Source organism: Cyrtonyx montezumae, unplaced genomic scaffold (assembly GCF_038088225.1).
Source record: "Cyrtonyx montezumae isolate F1298 unplaced genomic scaffold, pur_monq_1.0 scaffold_11, whole genome shotgun sequence".
NCBI classification, from domain to species: domain Eukaryota; kingdom Metazoa; phylum Chordata; class Aves; order Galliformes; family Odontophoridae; genus Cyrtonyx; species Cyrtonyx montezumae.
Window position 1 is genome coordinate 4,037,583 of NW_027071837.1, and position 13,565 is coordinate 4,051,147.

At 39.6% G+C, this 13,565-nt stretch overlaps 1 protein-coding gene across 12 annotated transcripts in view; it reads right to left on the reverse strand.

Moving 5' to 3' along the window:
• Nucleotides 1–320: 320 nt before the first annotated feature.
• MAP7D3 (MAP7 domain containing 3) overlaps nt 321–13,565 on the reverse strand; it is a 36,098-nt gene continuing 22,853 nt past the window's right edge. For 6 of the 12 annotated variants that reach the window (XM_065729444.1, XM_065729442.1, XM_065729445.1 and 3 more), the window contains 11 exons: nt 12,448–12,573; nt 10,302–10,447; nt 9,809–9,939; nt 9,471–9,715; nt 8,073–8,208; nt 6,886–7,066; nt 5,723–5,827; nt 5,399–5,452; nt 4,629–4,722; nt 3,990–4,188; nt 1,709–2,936 (listed from right to left, as the gene is read on the reverse strand). In XM_065729444.1, the coding sequence (XP_065585516.1) occupies nt 2,627–2,936; nt 3,990–4,188; nt 4,629–4,722; nt 5,399–5,452; nt 5,723–5,827; nt 6,886–7,066; nt 8,073–8,208; nt 9,471–9,715; nt 9,809–9,939; nt 10,302–10,447; nt 12,448–12,573 (1,727 nt within the window). In that variant the 3' untranslated portion in view covers nt 1,709–2,626. Of the gene's footprint in view, nt 1,267–1,708; nt 2,937–3,989; nt 4,189–4,628; nt 4,723–5,398; nt 5,453–5,722; nt 5,828–6,885; nt 7,067–8,072; nt 8,209–9,470; nt 9,716–9,808; nt 9,940–10,301; nt 10,448–12,447; nt 12,574–13,565 lie in introns of those variants that run through there. The other 6 variants (XM_065729450.1, XM_065729448.1, XM_065729446.1 and 3 more) reach the window with 3 other exon arrangements.

Below are 13,565 nucleotides of genomic sequence, written 5' to 3' on the forward strand. Positions count from 1 at the left end.
GCTTATCGTACAAAAATACATCTTTCCTCTCACCTAAGGCACTGCTCTAAAGTCTAAAACAGTACTACCATGTCCTGAAAAGCAAACTTGAGTAAGAAGGCTGAGGGTTTCCTATTGTCACCGCTGGGGAAAGTAAAGTTTTAGTTCCAGCAAAACCATTTTCATGAACCACTGAATATGCAGCTGCCACACGGATGGTTTATCTGAAGTTTATAGCAGGATTTGAGACAGCTCTTCCTTTAAATTAATCAGTCAATCAGTATCTCTTTTACAGGAGATGTAAGAACAAGACTGCATTATTACTTCTAGTAGAGTTGGTTAATCGCTTCATGCTGTAACAGCAGGCAAGTTCAGGTTAAACAGATTACTTAATGAAGGCTTTAGGGGAAGGGAAATATATAATGCAGCTTGCAGTCACTATTATAAGGCTAGAACAGGAATACTTGGACTAATTAACATGAACAAAATATGACTTCAGTGGTCTAATACTGTTATGTACACAATAAAATAATACTTACACAAGTGTAGATAAATAATTCAGAAGGAAAACATTTTTAAAAGCATGACACGTTAAACTGCACTATGACAAACATATCCAGGTATTCAACAGTTCTGCAGTATATTAGTGCACAGGCTGTAAAATGTTTTCAGGTTTTCCAACAGATTAAAACACATTAGTGATGACACAACACTGCATTTTGAAATCACCAGTATTTTTTACTTTAGAAAGTAAGACATTCTCCTTCTCAATTCAAAGCTGAAGAGACTCAGCTTTGCATTTTTAAATAGCACGTGAACCAACAAGCACATGGCTTTCTCCAGAACATTACCACTGGTGCTCAGCTTTAGCACATGCCAATTAAGTCTTCAAGTGCTGTTTTAGGAATATGCAAAAGCTGCCCAGTAGCTAACTGGGAAGTCCCCAGTGGCACACTGCTGTGCATTACACTGACAGGAAAACAAGACTCAAACAGGTTAGTGTCAAGTCTGTAAGAGGGAAACAAGCATTACTTGAACAAGGAGATCCTCTCTAACAGCTAAACTAAACAAATGGAAAAGGAACATCAGCACAATGGTCTCCCTGAAGTTTTTCAAGGTGCAAATCTAGAAGTTTGTCAGCCCTCTCTGGTGTTATTTATTTTTTGCAAACTCGAAGATGGATAAAGGTAAACAAGCAGCTTGTCAAAACAAGGCCTTCATACTTGATAAAACACTGGATTACTGAAGTGCAATCAGATTATTTCCAGGACTCAAGTGTTCACAGTTCTGTCCAAAGAGCAAAGAAAAGAAAGAGTTTAACCATCACACTGTGTGTACACTACATAAATCTGTTGACACTGTCAGCATCTGCATCCAGGAGGGTAAGCACACAGCCACCTGGTAACTTACAGTGCAACAGCAGCACAGTAGCTTTTCTTTCAAAAAGAAGTATATGAGTATTCATTTCCAAAGTGGTGTTTCCACAGTAATTCTTAAAGCATACTGTCTCTAAACACATTCAAGTTCAGAATTAAAAGGCAACGCTTCCTTCCCTAAGAAATGAACGACTTTGATCACAACAAAGTGTGATCAGCAGTATCACAGTACATCCTTCTGTTCCCACATACTGCTTAGGGGTGGCCCAAAGGAAAGTCTGAGTGTCTCTGTGTCCATCAGACCAAAATTCACAAGACGCAGAGTGACAGAGGAGACTCAGCAAACAGTTCAGTCTAGAAAAGTGCTACACTTTAATAAAAAAAAGTGCTACACATCACTGAAAGAAACTGTGGATACCAAGTCTTGTTTCTTCCCACTGCCATTTACTTCATCTGTTCACACAGTCATTTATCTCATGGACAGATCTTCTGCTGTGAGTGTGTTCACTTGGGGGTTAGCTTCAACAACTGAGCAGTTTAATCTTAAGAGAACTAGCACACCAAGGCCTCTCTGACACTACACTGCATCAGGGTCTGGGTTCTCAAGTACATGAGCTTCAGATGCAGTCTGATTTCTTCCAGAAAGTTCTGAATATTGTGTGTGTAGCTTTATTACTCCTCCTAACACATAACACAATTATTTGTGGAATTTGAGGTTGGTGTCACTCCCCTTCAGTGAAGCAAAAGCCTATTCTGCAGTAAGTACAGAGGGCAGGTTCCTTGCCAGAGCCTGAAGAGGCCTTTTAAGACCATGCAGGTCAGCATCAAGAAGTTACAGAACATGCCTTGGAGTGGAAAGGGGAAAGTAGCTGGATCTTGTCTGTAGAGTTACATCAGACACTTATTGAACTGTTAGTATCTTCCAAAGTAGCATGTGCCATTTAAGACATCTTAGAAGAAATCAGAATAAAAGAATACATCAGATGGGCTTGAGTGCTGACAGGGTATGCAGGAGCTAAATAGGAGCTTGGCTTTGTCTTTGGAATAGCCTTCATGTCAGGCCTTAGCTGCTGCATAGAGCAAATCCCTAATAACAAGGCATCAACTGGTGACTTCTTTTGACATATGCAAGTAACAAGCACTAAAGAAAGAGCTTTCCCTCCAGTCTACACATTGGAGAAAAAGTGCCTTGAAAATAAGAAGCTGAAGTTAAGGCAAGGAGAGTAAAAATGCAACAGTTAATTACCTAGCTAGAAGAGGAGATAGGGAAATCAGCTTGAATTACCTGATGAAGAATCTATATGTTTGGTCAAAGAATTCACTGCATCATCTTCCTCATAAGTCAGTTTGAGACTAGAAGGTATTGTAGCAGCATCATTCAAGTTTTGATTACAGTTACCAGCAGAGATGCTGTCCGAACTCAGTTTGGTTGACTTGGAATGTACTCCAATGTCAATTAATTCCTCAGAAGTCCATGGATCAGATCTTCCATTAAGATTCTGAATAAGTCCACTTGTACGATCAGCTTCATGAACACCCAACTTCGCTGAGTCATCAATAACCATTTCTTTTGCAGGATGGCTACAAAAAGCAAACAGGTATTTGAATTACAGTTTCTGGATTTTTAACCTCTAGATTCATTACAGGCCAGTCAATTAGCCTGCACACCTTGCAAAGCACTGCATATCCTGAAGGGCAATCTTAGACAAGCTCCTGCAGCTGCCACGTGGGATCTCCCTTCCAAGAACCAGTGCAGAGGAAACCACTCCCCAACATATAACCACTTTTTACTATACTAATATCTCTCAGGTAAGGTCTGGTTCCACAACTGATATTAGGAACCAGCAAGTTTAAAGACTTGCTCTGTTAAAATTCTATTTTAGTAATCCACATTTCTCCTTTTGTTTCCCCTCCAGTTACACTTTTTAAATACAGAATTGATCCTCAGAAGACTGTGTATATTTAAAGAGATTCAAAGCCCAAGAGATCAATTTTCATTCATTTTTCAGAAGTGAATGAAAACGTCTTCATAGTTCACCACTAGAGGAATTCAGTTATCAGCACTTTGAGAAGAGTTCACAATGACATTTCTAAATCAGTTCATCTAAGCAAATGGAACTAGCATCAGAGGACAAATTTTCCAGTAGTAAATGCAAATATTTTATGTTTAAAAAAGATAAATTTTGGAACACAACAATATCCATAGAACACAAAAGCCTCCTTTTATCTGGTGTTTCAGCACCACTGACATTGTTCTACAGCTTTCTGCAGGTTATTCTTCTCTCTTTTGTCCCCCTCCTCCTGCTTTAATGTTTTGTTAATGGAAAGCTACTTAGAGGGAAAAGATTTCAAGCCAATATCCTTCCTTACAAGTAACACTGCCATGTTGCTGGCTGTGTGTGTCACTTAGCAAAGCAGTAATGTCAACATGTGCCATCTAAGCCATCAATTATCTGGAACTGCCTCTCCATGAGCCAGTAAACTGACAGCAGTCACATACCACATGCAGAGAAATACACCAAACTAGTGGGGTACAGAATCTGACCCAATGGTAAATACAGTACTAAAACTACTATTTTTTTAAAAAAGGGGATTTCTTGTGTGACAAAGAACAGCTCAAAAACACAGACTCACCTGGAATCCTTTAATTCAGTAAAAAGTAGAGACCCCTCATCACTTTTCAAATCACTGCCATTCATAAATACTTCACTGGCCTTCATCTCTGTCACAGCATGTTGCCCAGATTCTGCAGAGATCAAGCTATGTGCAGTCTGTACACAACCCTCTGTCTCCCCTTTATCCTCCTGGGATAAGTCAATGCCATTTAGCTTTCCTGAAGGTGCGGGGGAAAGAAAAACACAACAGAGCTTCAGGAACAGAGCTGTAATTCTAAATGAATAAAATACAAGCGTTGAAATGACCTTTCCTTGCCAAAAATCTGAGGCACTCTGTTTCAACAGAGAAATCAATCCATAGAGCAAGCTGCCTATAACAACATGTTTGTTCTCCATCTTTAAAAATACACTCATGAAGAGAAAGCATGCTGTCTTCACACACAAACTGTTTTGCATTTCATCACTTTGGATGCCTTCTGTGGTATGGAACTGGGTTTAAGTAGAAAGAGTTTAAGTAAAAAGACTCTGCAGCACCTCTGTGACTTGTGTCTCAGTTAATCACAACTGATGCCATTAATTGATTTGACATCTTTAACATAACTTCAGCATCACGGAGACACTGACAGTGACTTAGATCTGACTCATCACATTTCCTTACCTGGTTGATCAGTCTTCTCAATTCCCAGCTCTTCCTCCTCTTCAATATCCTCTCCCTCCATGACCTCGCAGGCAGACTTTCCCTCATTCTGCAACTGAATTCCCATAGTGTTACTCACAGCAGCTCACTACCATGAAGCTTTTCACAAATGATGCAGTCACAGCTCCCACACAGGACTGTTCTGCATGAAGCAGTAAGGTCACACTAATCTAGAGGCTAACAGACAATCTGCATCCATGGCTGGGACAGGGAGTGAACTGAGAGGGCTGCTGGAGCTGAGCTTTCAGGCCACTCAGGAACAAGCAGATCTGCTGAGCCAGAGTCTGTAAACATGTGAGAGAGTCACTTCCATCTCCTACCTAGGACGTACTCCTGAATTCCCTTTCCCCTCATTTTTCCAAGGCGTGCAATAAATATTTATTGGTTTTCAGCCACATGGGATCAAAATAAGATGGCATTTTGAACAGTCAGAGAAGGATGACTGTTTAAAAAATAAAATCCACTACTAGCCACTGTTTTTTGGACCTGGTCAGCAAGTGGTAATGCCAGATCACATTGTTTCTGTATGCCTTGAACAGAATGCATCAAAGACTTCTGAAACAGCAATGCAAAAGGACGTGTACAATGCATAAAACCTACTGAGAATTATTCTGGTGCACTAGAACTTGGTCCTTTACATGGATGCCAGATTGAGAGTAACTGAAAAACAAAGGTTACAAGACAAACCCTTCTTTGGAAGGGTCATTACACAGATCTAAGCAAATAAGTACCTTGGATTCGTTTTGATCGGATTTTCGTGTTCTTTTCATTATTTCTTCAATTCTCTGTTAAAAAGTGGAAAATATTTGCAATGACAAAGAGTTTTATTTCTCAGCACCCTGATTTATATTTTCATCAATCATCATACCTTTGCCTTATTTCGTACACTTAATAGTTTACTCACTGTTTTTAAAGCTCACAAGTCACAGCTGGCTTTTAAAAAAATGTACTATTTAAATGAATCTGAGACAGACTGCTTGCTCAGTTTCTTTTAATGCTAACACTTCAACCACTGTTCTAGGGTGTGGGACTTCTCTGCTTTCAAAACAGCATACCTTTTTTCTTTCAAGCCTTTCCTGCATATTTTGCTGCATAATTCTCTCTCTTTCCAGCCGCTGTCTTTCAGCCTCTTCTTGAGCTTTTGCTTCAGCTTCTTCCTTCTGAAAATAAAGAAAAGCATTCAGTGAACAACTCATCTCCAAGAATTAAAAGTAAACCTGTTACGGAGATTCTGGAGTAACACAGACAGGAACAGCAGGCAATCACTATTTAACAGAAGCACGCACTGCAGCTGAAGGCCAACTACACAGCTACTGATGTGAAACTGATGACATTACTATGATATTACTATGACATTAATTACTATGACATTCAAAAACTGACAGAAAAAGAAAAATAGCACATGAGGCTGTATTATCATTATGCAAATGTTCTGGATGTTGTTGGGCTACTTAGGGTTCAAACCTCATGACAAAAGTTTTTCGAAGAACAGTTTATGAAGCAGCAGAACAGGAAGTGAATCCTGTACGTCAAACACTTAAAGTTAAAAATTTTGCCAGCCAAGCATTATTATTAAAAGGAACTCTGTGCTGAGCATCATCTGCTCTTTCTACGCTAGAAAAATCTTTTTCACTATGACTGAAAAGGAAATAAGTACAGTCAGCACTACATAAATGTTATAAATCTAAGCAAGCTTTTAAAGAAATGTTTAGACACACATCAATGCTATCTGTAAGACAGCTCCCTAAACACAAACCATCTCACTGTAAAGCTGCTTTGATTTTCTAAATCAATCTCATTCAAAAAAAGTCCACTTCCTTCAAAACAGAGTTTCCTTCACTTAGAAAGATGCCGTTATAAAGGCACACGGGTATTGGCTGTGGAAGACTATTTATCAATTAGAAGAGCAGACTTGCAAGCACTACTGATCTTTCTTTTTGCTCATCTGGGAACAGAGGATGTCACATGACTTTCCAGGCAGACCAACCACTTTCTTATAACTCACACCAGTATGTTGGTAAAACAGTTAACACAGGTACTTTTACATATGCAAAATAACATCCTAGATAGCTAAAAAAAACCCAAACTTGAAAATGTGTGCTTCTGTCCCACACCTGAACCTATCAGAAGTTGACAGAAATCACACAGACTAGGGCAAGGAAAGGACCTCAGAACGTTCTCCAATCAACCCCAGTTGAAAGCTGACAGATAAGCAAACCTGGTGCTGAAGCTCTGCGAGCTTTTCCTGCTCTTCCTGTTCTCGGCGGACTCTCTCCTCTTCAGCTTGTCTCTGTTGTTCCTCATAAACTTGTCTCTTCTCTTCCTCCTGCTTGCGGAGCTCCTCTTCCCGTCGTGCTTTTTCTTCAACTGCTCTTTTGGTCATTTCTTCTTCTCTGATTCTAGTGTTGCCAAGATATAAATTTGTGTTTGTAAGCATGCATGCATGCAAGACAGATGAGGAAAGCAAGAATTTCTAATTCAGCCAATCACAGAGTAACTGCATAAGGACAGTCTGTACTGTAGATCCACAGGTATCACCATCCAGACAAGTCCAAGGAAATGCAGAAACACTTGGAGGAAACTATGTGCACCTAGATACTCTTTGCTGATTAAGACAAGTCCAAGTCCAATTGTTTCAGTAATGGAATGTTCGACTGAGACATGTATTACAAGATAACAACTGAACAGAAGTCACTGCACCCCTGATATGAATGCAACTTTCAGTGTCAATCAAATCTAGTCAGATTTTATAAAAGACTTTTTCTTCTATAGTTGCAGTTCAGTGATATACTGGAGGTGTGACACAGTCATACACATCCAGTAAGATCCAGTAAGAACATGACATATTTCTGACAAAACATCAATATCAGCATTTAAGTCTATGTCACCTTTATACCCTTGAGTGGAAAACACACAAAATCTGATACTCCAAAGTTCAGATACGTATAGAGAAGTAACCCCTGATCTGGAGTAAAGTTAGCACATAGCTGTTATTTTTAACAACTTCTACGTGGTGAACCAAAGATATTCTATTGGTTGCCTTGAATTATTTGACTGCAACATTTCCGATCCTGATGAAGGTCACCACTAGAATGTTTAATGTAGTTACTGCCTGAATTCATCAGAGAAAAGCTTTGTACAGAAAGGCTGAATGTTTCAAGACAACAAAGCAAAGAGTGTAAAAAGTACACTCTAGATTAAAAAAAAAAAAGCAGCAAGGGTGACTTAGGAAAAGGAAGCAATGATGTGCACTGTGACCATGCATCACATATATACTGAGGTACAGCCTAACAATATACATAGCAACTTGTCCCATTTCAAATTTAACACTTAGGGAAACACACAGCTGTGTCTGCATCAACCACAACCACTGTAGGAAGCATGGCTTCCTTCTCCTGCAGTTACCTTTCCTCTTCCTGTCGCTGAATTCTCTCTTGGTCTTCCCGCTCCCTCTGCTCCCGTGCTAAACGCCGTTTTTCTGCCAAGATTTTAGCAGCTTCTTCAGCTGTGGTGGTCCCTGCTGCTGCTTTGCTACCTGACTCTGCAAAGTGGAAAAGAAACTGCTGTTAAAAAGCCCCAGTAACTTAAAATTAAGGAAGACATTATCACTGTAGGATGACAGCTCTTTTTTGCCTACTATCCCACTAACATTTAGATCAGTCCCCATCACTGAGCAGCAAGCATTTCTGCATAGAGAGACCCACAGGAGCCAAAGGGTGGTCCTGAAGGGGTGTGCACTGATGCTGAAAAGACTCATTTTAACCACAGTTCCAGCCATGTTGCAGACAATATGGTTAATTATATTCTCCAATTACCATAGTACTTTATAACACATTTCTAAGAGATATAATCATTCTAGAACAATTACAAGCATTTAAAGAAAACTGAAAAAAAAACCAAAAACCCTGCTTCAGGAAATACATTAAATTACCCTCGAATCACACAGAATGCATGCTCTTGATTATGAAGAAATATTAAGTTTTAAATATGTCTTCTTTCATAACATTAATATTAACGCCTTTGTATTTATAGGGTATCTTTATAATAGAGGGCCTTGAAGGCTCATACTAATTACTTCAGTGATATCATGTGTTAACAACAAATCATTTTCCAGTTTACATGGAGACGAGAACAGCTCCAGCCACCAGGTTAGCAGGTTTTTACATAGCCCTGCTGTTTATGGCTGCTCATGCCCTGCCTGGTGTTACCATGTCTGAACCTCAGAGACACTATTATAAATTAACATTAAAAAAAAAATCATGTCAGCCAGTTACACTCAATAAATATTTAAAGAGCTCTGATTGTTATCAGTTATTCACACTCTATAAATATTATTTTTTCCATGACAATAGGTCACCTACATATTCACAGGATTAGCTCTTGGTGTCAAGCAAAGCAACAGCAGGAGACTATTGGTGAGGAGTGCCTTTCTTTTTTCACTATTTCACAGATTAGCACATACATGTCTGCTTAACATTTATAAAGCCTTCCAGCTGAGGTCATTTTAATGAACAGTTATTTTGCTTCTGATCTAAAGACAAAACATTCAAAACAATGCCATCATTAGGCACTAACACCTAAAAATCTGTTTAAGTCCCATGGATACGTAACCACTGCCTGCAGCTACAAAGCCTAATTTCACCAGTATACACTCAGCAGCTGAATCAGGCTTGTGTTTTGTGCATCAGAGTTGCTCTTGCAGTCCCAGTGAAAGGATTCCAGAACTGACAGACAGCAGCCACCAGCTCCAGCACACACTGCACATATCTGGAATAAGAGTCTCAGCCACAGAAAGGTGCTCACCTTCTTTGGTCTTTGTGCTAGCTGCTACTGCATCCCTGTCCAAGGCTGGTGTGGTGCCCTGCTCAGGACCTGTTCCTTCTGTGCTCTTATCCTTTGGTTTGCTCTCCGCTTCGGTTTTCTTTTTGGTAATGTTGATAACTCCTGGTGTAAGAGGTGGGCGTTGGATCGGTGGCGGTTTAGAAACTGGAGTAGGAGACGGCGGCCTCTGTTTTGATATGGTAGGTGAAGGTGGGCGAGTCCTCTGTCTGCAAAAGGAAAAAATATCTGTCAGGGTTAACGCTGAAAATCTCATGTACACGATGGAGCCAAGGCATTTAGCCAGGACACAGGACACATACCTAACTGTAGATGGCGACGGAGGACGCTTCACCAAATTAGCAGGAGAAGGGGATCGTCTCCGGGCAGACACAGATGGAGAGGAAGGGCGATGCAACCCAGAACCTGGGGATGGTTTCTCAGTCTCTGATTTCTAAGGAGATAGATAAAAATAAGAAAACGCTCGCTCCAGGATACATTAAAGACAGAGTAGCTGCTGCCATAAGCACACAAATTTTCAACAACGTATACTGCTTTATATTCCAAAACATAGACATGGCCAATATGTTATCTAAATTATCCTTTAGGAACCACAAGCAGCAAACAGCTTGCATTTAAAATACCAGAGATCAAGGACCATAAAAATTCCAATGCAATTTCAATACTGTACTTCTGAAGCATGTGATATATAGGACATCTCAATAAGGAAGAACCCTGCTGAACCAGGATCCCATCCTGAGCTCTTCCAAACCCCCAAATCAATAGAAACTTAATTCCTCTGGAATTTCAACAAACCTGGGCTGGATCTGGTGAACTTGCATCAGATGAAGATACAGAGGACTTCAATCTGTCGATGCTACGACTGCGCACGGGCACTTTAGGAGTTGGGACTGGGGAATTGATGGAACTGGCTGAAGCTGAACGAGGACAGAGGTGAGATTCTATAAAAGTTAGGAATTTGACAAGACAAAACAAGAACCAAGTGCACAGCGTAAGAATAGGAGAAAAGGAAGAGGGAAAAAGAGAAAAAGAAAGATTGTGTGTGTTAGAAACTGTACAGAAGAACACCACAGGAAGTGCACATTGCAATGGGTCATGGACACAGACACTGCCACCACACGATTAGTACTTTGGAAGCAACAGCACTAAGAACAAAACCACTGTGAAAGCAGCAATCTGACGTAGATAAAAATAAAATGCTTTTCCAAACAATGCCAAAATCTGCAATACACTAGTGTTACTTTGATTCCAGTCAAGCTGCATCTTATTACAAATGCTTCACAACAGTTCTAAAGGCTTATCACGACTCTTTACGACTGGTTCAAATTTTAAGTGTGTTCCCCACACACTCATAAGATCTTCCTTTTCTAGGAGTTTCAAAGCTGCATTACATTAGGAATCTGAGCATTACTTCACCAACTTTTCTTGTGAAATAAGCATTTATGCAACATTATTTTATTCTACTTTGCCTCTGTGAGTCCTTTATTACAAAACATTTGTACCTCTTTATCCACATTACCAAATCAAAATAAGCAGAGTAAAAGAATTGTATCAAGAGAAAACTAAAATAGCTTTCATATGGTAACTGTCAATCACTTCACAAATAATACAGTTTCTCTCAATACTGTATCTTCTAATTACTTTTTTCACTAAAATAATCACAGATGGACAAGCATACATACATGTAAAAATCTGAAACTAGATGTGAGTTATCTGTAGTACGAAAAAATTGTGACAGATACAGCAATTAGTTTTGTCACTTTATGGAAAATACATTTTATTTTTATATTTAAAGCATTTGCATAAGGAGAACTGCATTTTGTTTGTGTTTAGCTTGTGCTAATGTACTCCTAAGTAAATTGATAAGACAGTAAGTTATCTTTAACTCAGCAATAGTGAGTTAAGTCACATGCTGTCAGCAATAGTGAAAAGGTGGCATTTCCCCACGTGACATGAACTGAAATATTTATGGTAAAATAAAAGTGGCACATTGGTAGGTGTGCAAAAATGTGACCACTACGAACCAAAAACCTGAGTTTTATACAAAGGGAGCAGTGCAGAAATGTTACTATCACCAACAAGGATCAAGTTAAGTGGCATAAGATAAAAAAAAAAAAGATGGAAGAATCTACTAAAGAGAAAATAAGCAAAACTGAGAACGCAAGTTATAAGGTAAGAGAGGAAAGAAGAATCTGCATTGGTTCCACATATGTATTTACTGGGGTATTCTCAACACCAGTAATGGTTATAAGGCATGTGGGATGCAGCTAGGGCTTGCAGCTGAGCATGATGTAGAAATTTCGGTGCTAGGACTGAACTGAGCCACTGTGTGAGCTTACCAGCTCCATCTGGACCAAAGTAAAATTGCTTGAGCCAGCCACGGTTGCTCCAGTACGTGCTCCTGCTGGTGTGCCTCTACTCCTACAGTCAGTCAGAGTGAAGCCAGCTCAGGGCTCCCAGCACTTATGGTAAGGCCATTTCTTTCCCATGTTTGTACAAGAGTTTCTCCCAATAAAAAAATCTCGGCCTCACACTTATTCTTTCAGCCTCCTTTGGGATGATTCATTGTTTTATCCCCCTTCTGTTTAATCTCCTGCTACTGTTGTCTGACCAGTACATCTCAGATTCATTTGAGCGTACACCCAAATGCAGATCTCTCAGTCAGCTATGAACAACAACAAAACCCCAAACAAACAAGTAAACTGGCACCTCAGTTTAAAAGCCAGTATTATTCTCTCTGGTTTCGCAAAACAAACATGCAACAAAGCATACGAATTGGTTGTTACTGACCAAAGAAAACACTGGATAAGTAATATCATACATAACCATGTATCAAGTATCTGATTCACACTGAAGGGTAGCACAGTTAGTTACTGGTATGTTATGTTCTTGCTTGAAGAACAATTGCAAAAACCTTTCAGGCTTGCTGCCCTCCTGTTACCTGAGGGATCCTGTCCATCAGCCGACAATGTAGCAGCACTTTTACTCCTAGCTAAGGAGGCCTGAGTGGGGGCGAGGAGGCGACTGATTACGCTACTGTCCAGAGGACTGACCTGGGAGCGACGAGCTAAACGATGGGAACAAATCAAAAAGGATCCAACATGAAATCATATAATGAAAAAGACAAGCAGTACAAAGCAAAGGAAGTTTGTAAGCATCATTGTGAACCATAACAGTTTTGGAAGAAAAATACTGAAGTCATGGAGAGGGAAATCAAAACTAAAAGCTCAGAAAGGTTAAACACTGCAATCTCTTATGCTGCACTTGTCCTTGGTTTGCTTAATAATGATTAAATTGAAGTGAGTAGAGTAGACATGCATATGTAAGAGTTAAAATAGAAAAAGTTTTTGACCAGCACTTCAGAGCTATACACCCTGGACTGCAGGAAAGCTGTTCTGACACGATACAAAGGTTTGCAATGCAAAGCCAATGGTTATCACCAGGCAACACTTGCACAGACAAATTCACATAGCACCCAGCATTTTCCCATACAGGAAAGATTCTGAAACAGTAATGTTCCCACTGCTGGCAACAGCTGCTAAAATGGAAAGTTTCAGAACTGTTAACTCAAAAGGAAAAGCAGTGTTAGACAACTTTCTAGTCTTCTGCTTTAGGATGAGGTACTAGAAAAGAGAAATTTTAACAGTGAGAATACTGACAATGAAAGAGTGAAGTGGTAACAGGTTTCCTTGGTCATTCACATGCACAGAGTTTAGACCAGCAGCAGGACCAGAGAAAATGCTGTTAAACTGAACAATGAAAGAGAGCTTAAATATCAGAAGTAAGATATGCACTACATGATGTTATGATGTGGAATACCAGTACCAAAAATCATAAAACCATGACATAACTAAGAAGTGAACGCATCACTGATGTTTACTATAGCTGAGTCCTAGTAGTTTTCAAATACACATCTCTCTTCTCAGCAGAGAGACAATTCACAATCTACTTAGAGCCCAATCCAATTAAGTCCTTCTCACAAGTTTTTTTTTTTTTTTTGTCCAAGGAAGAAATTCTATCTTTATTACTTTATCTTTACCATTGGGCAACTAAAAAGCC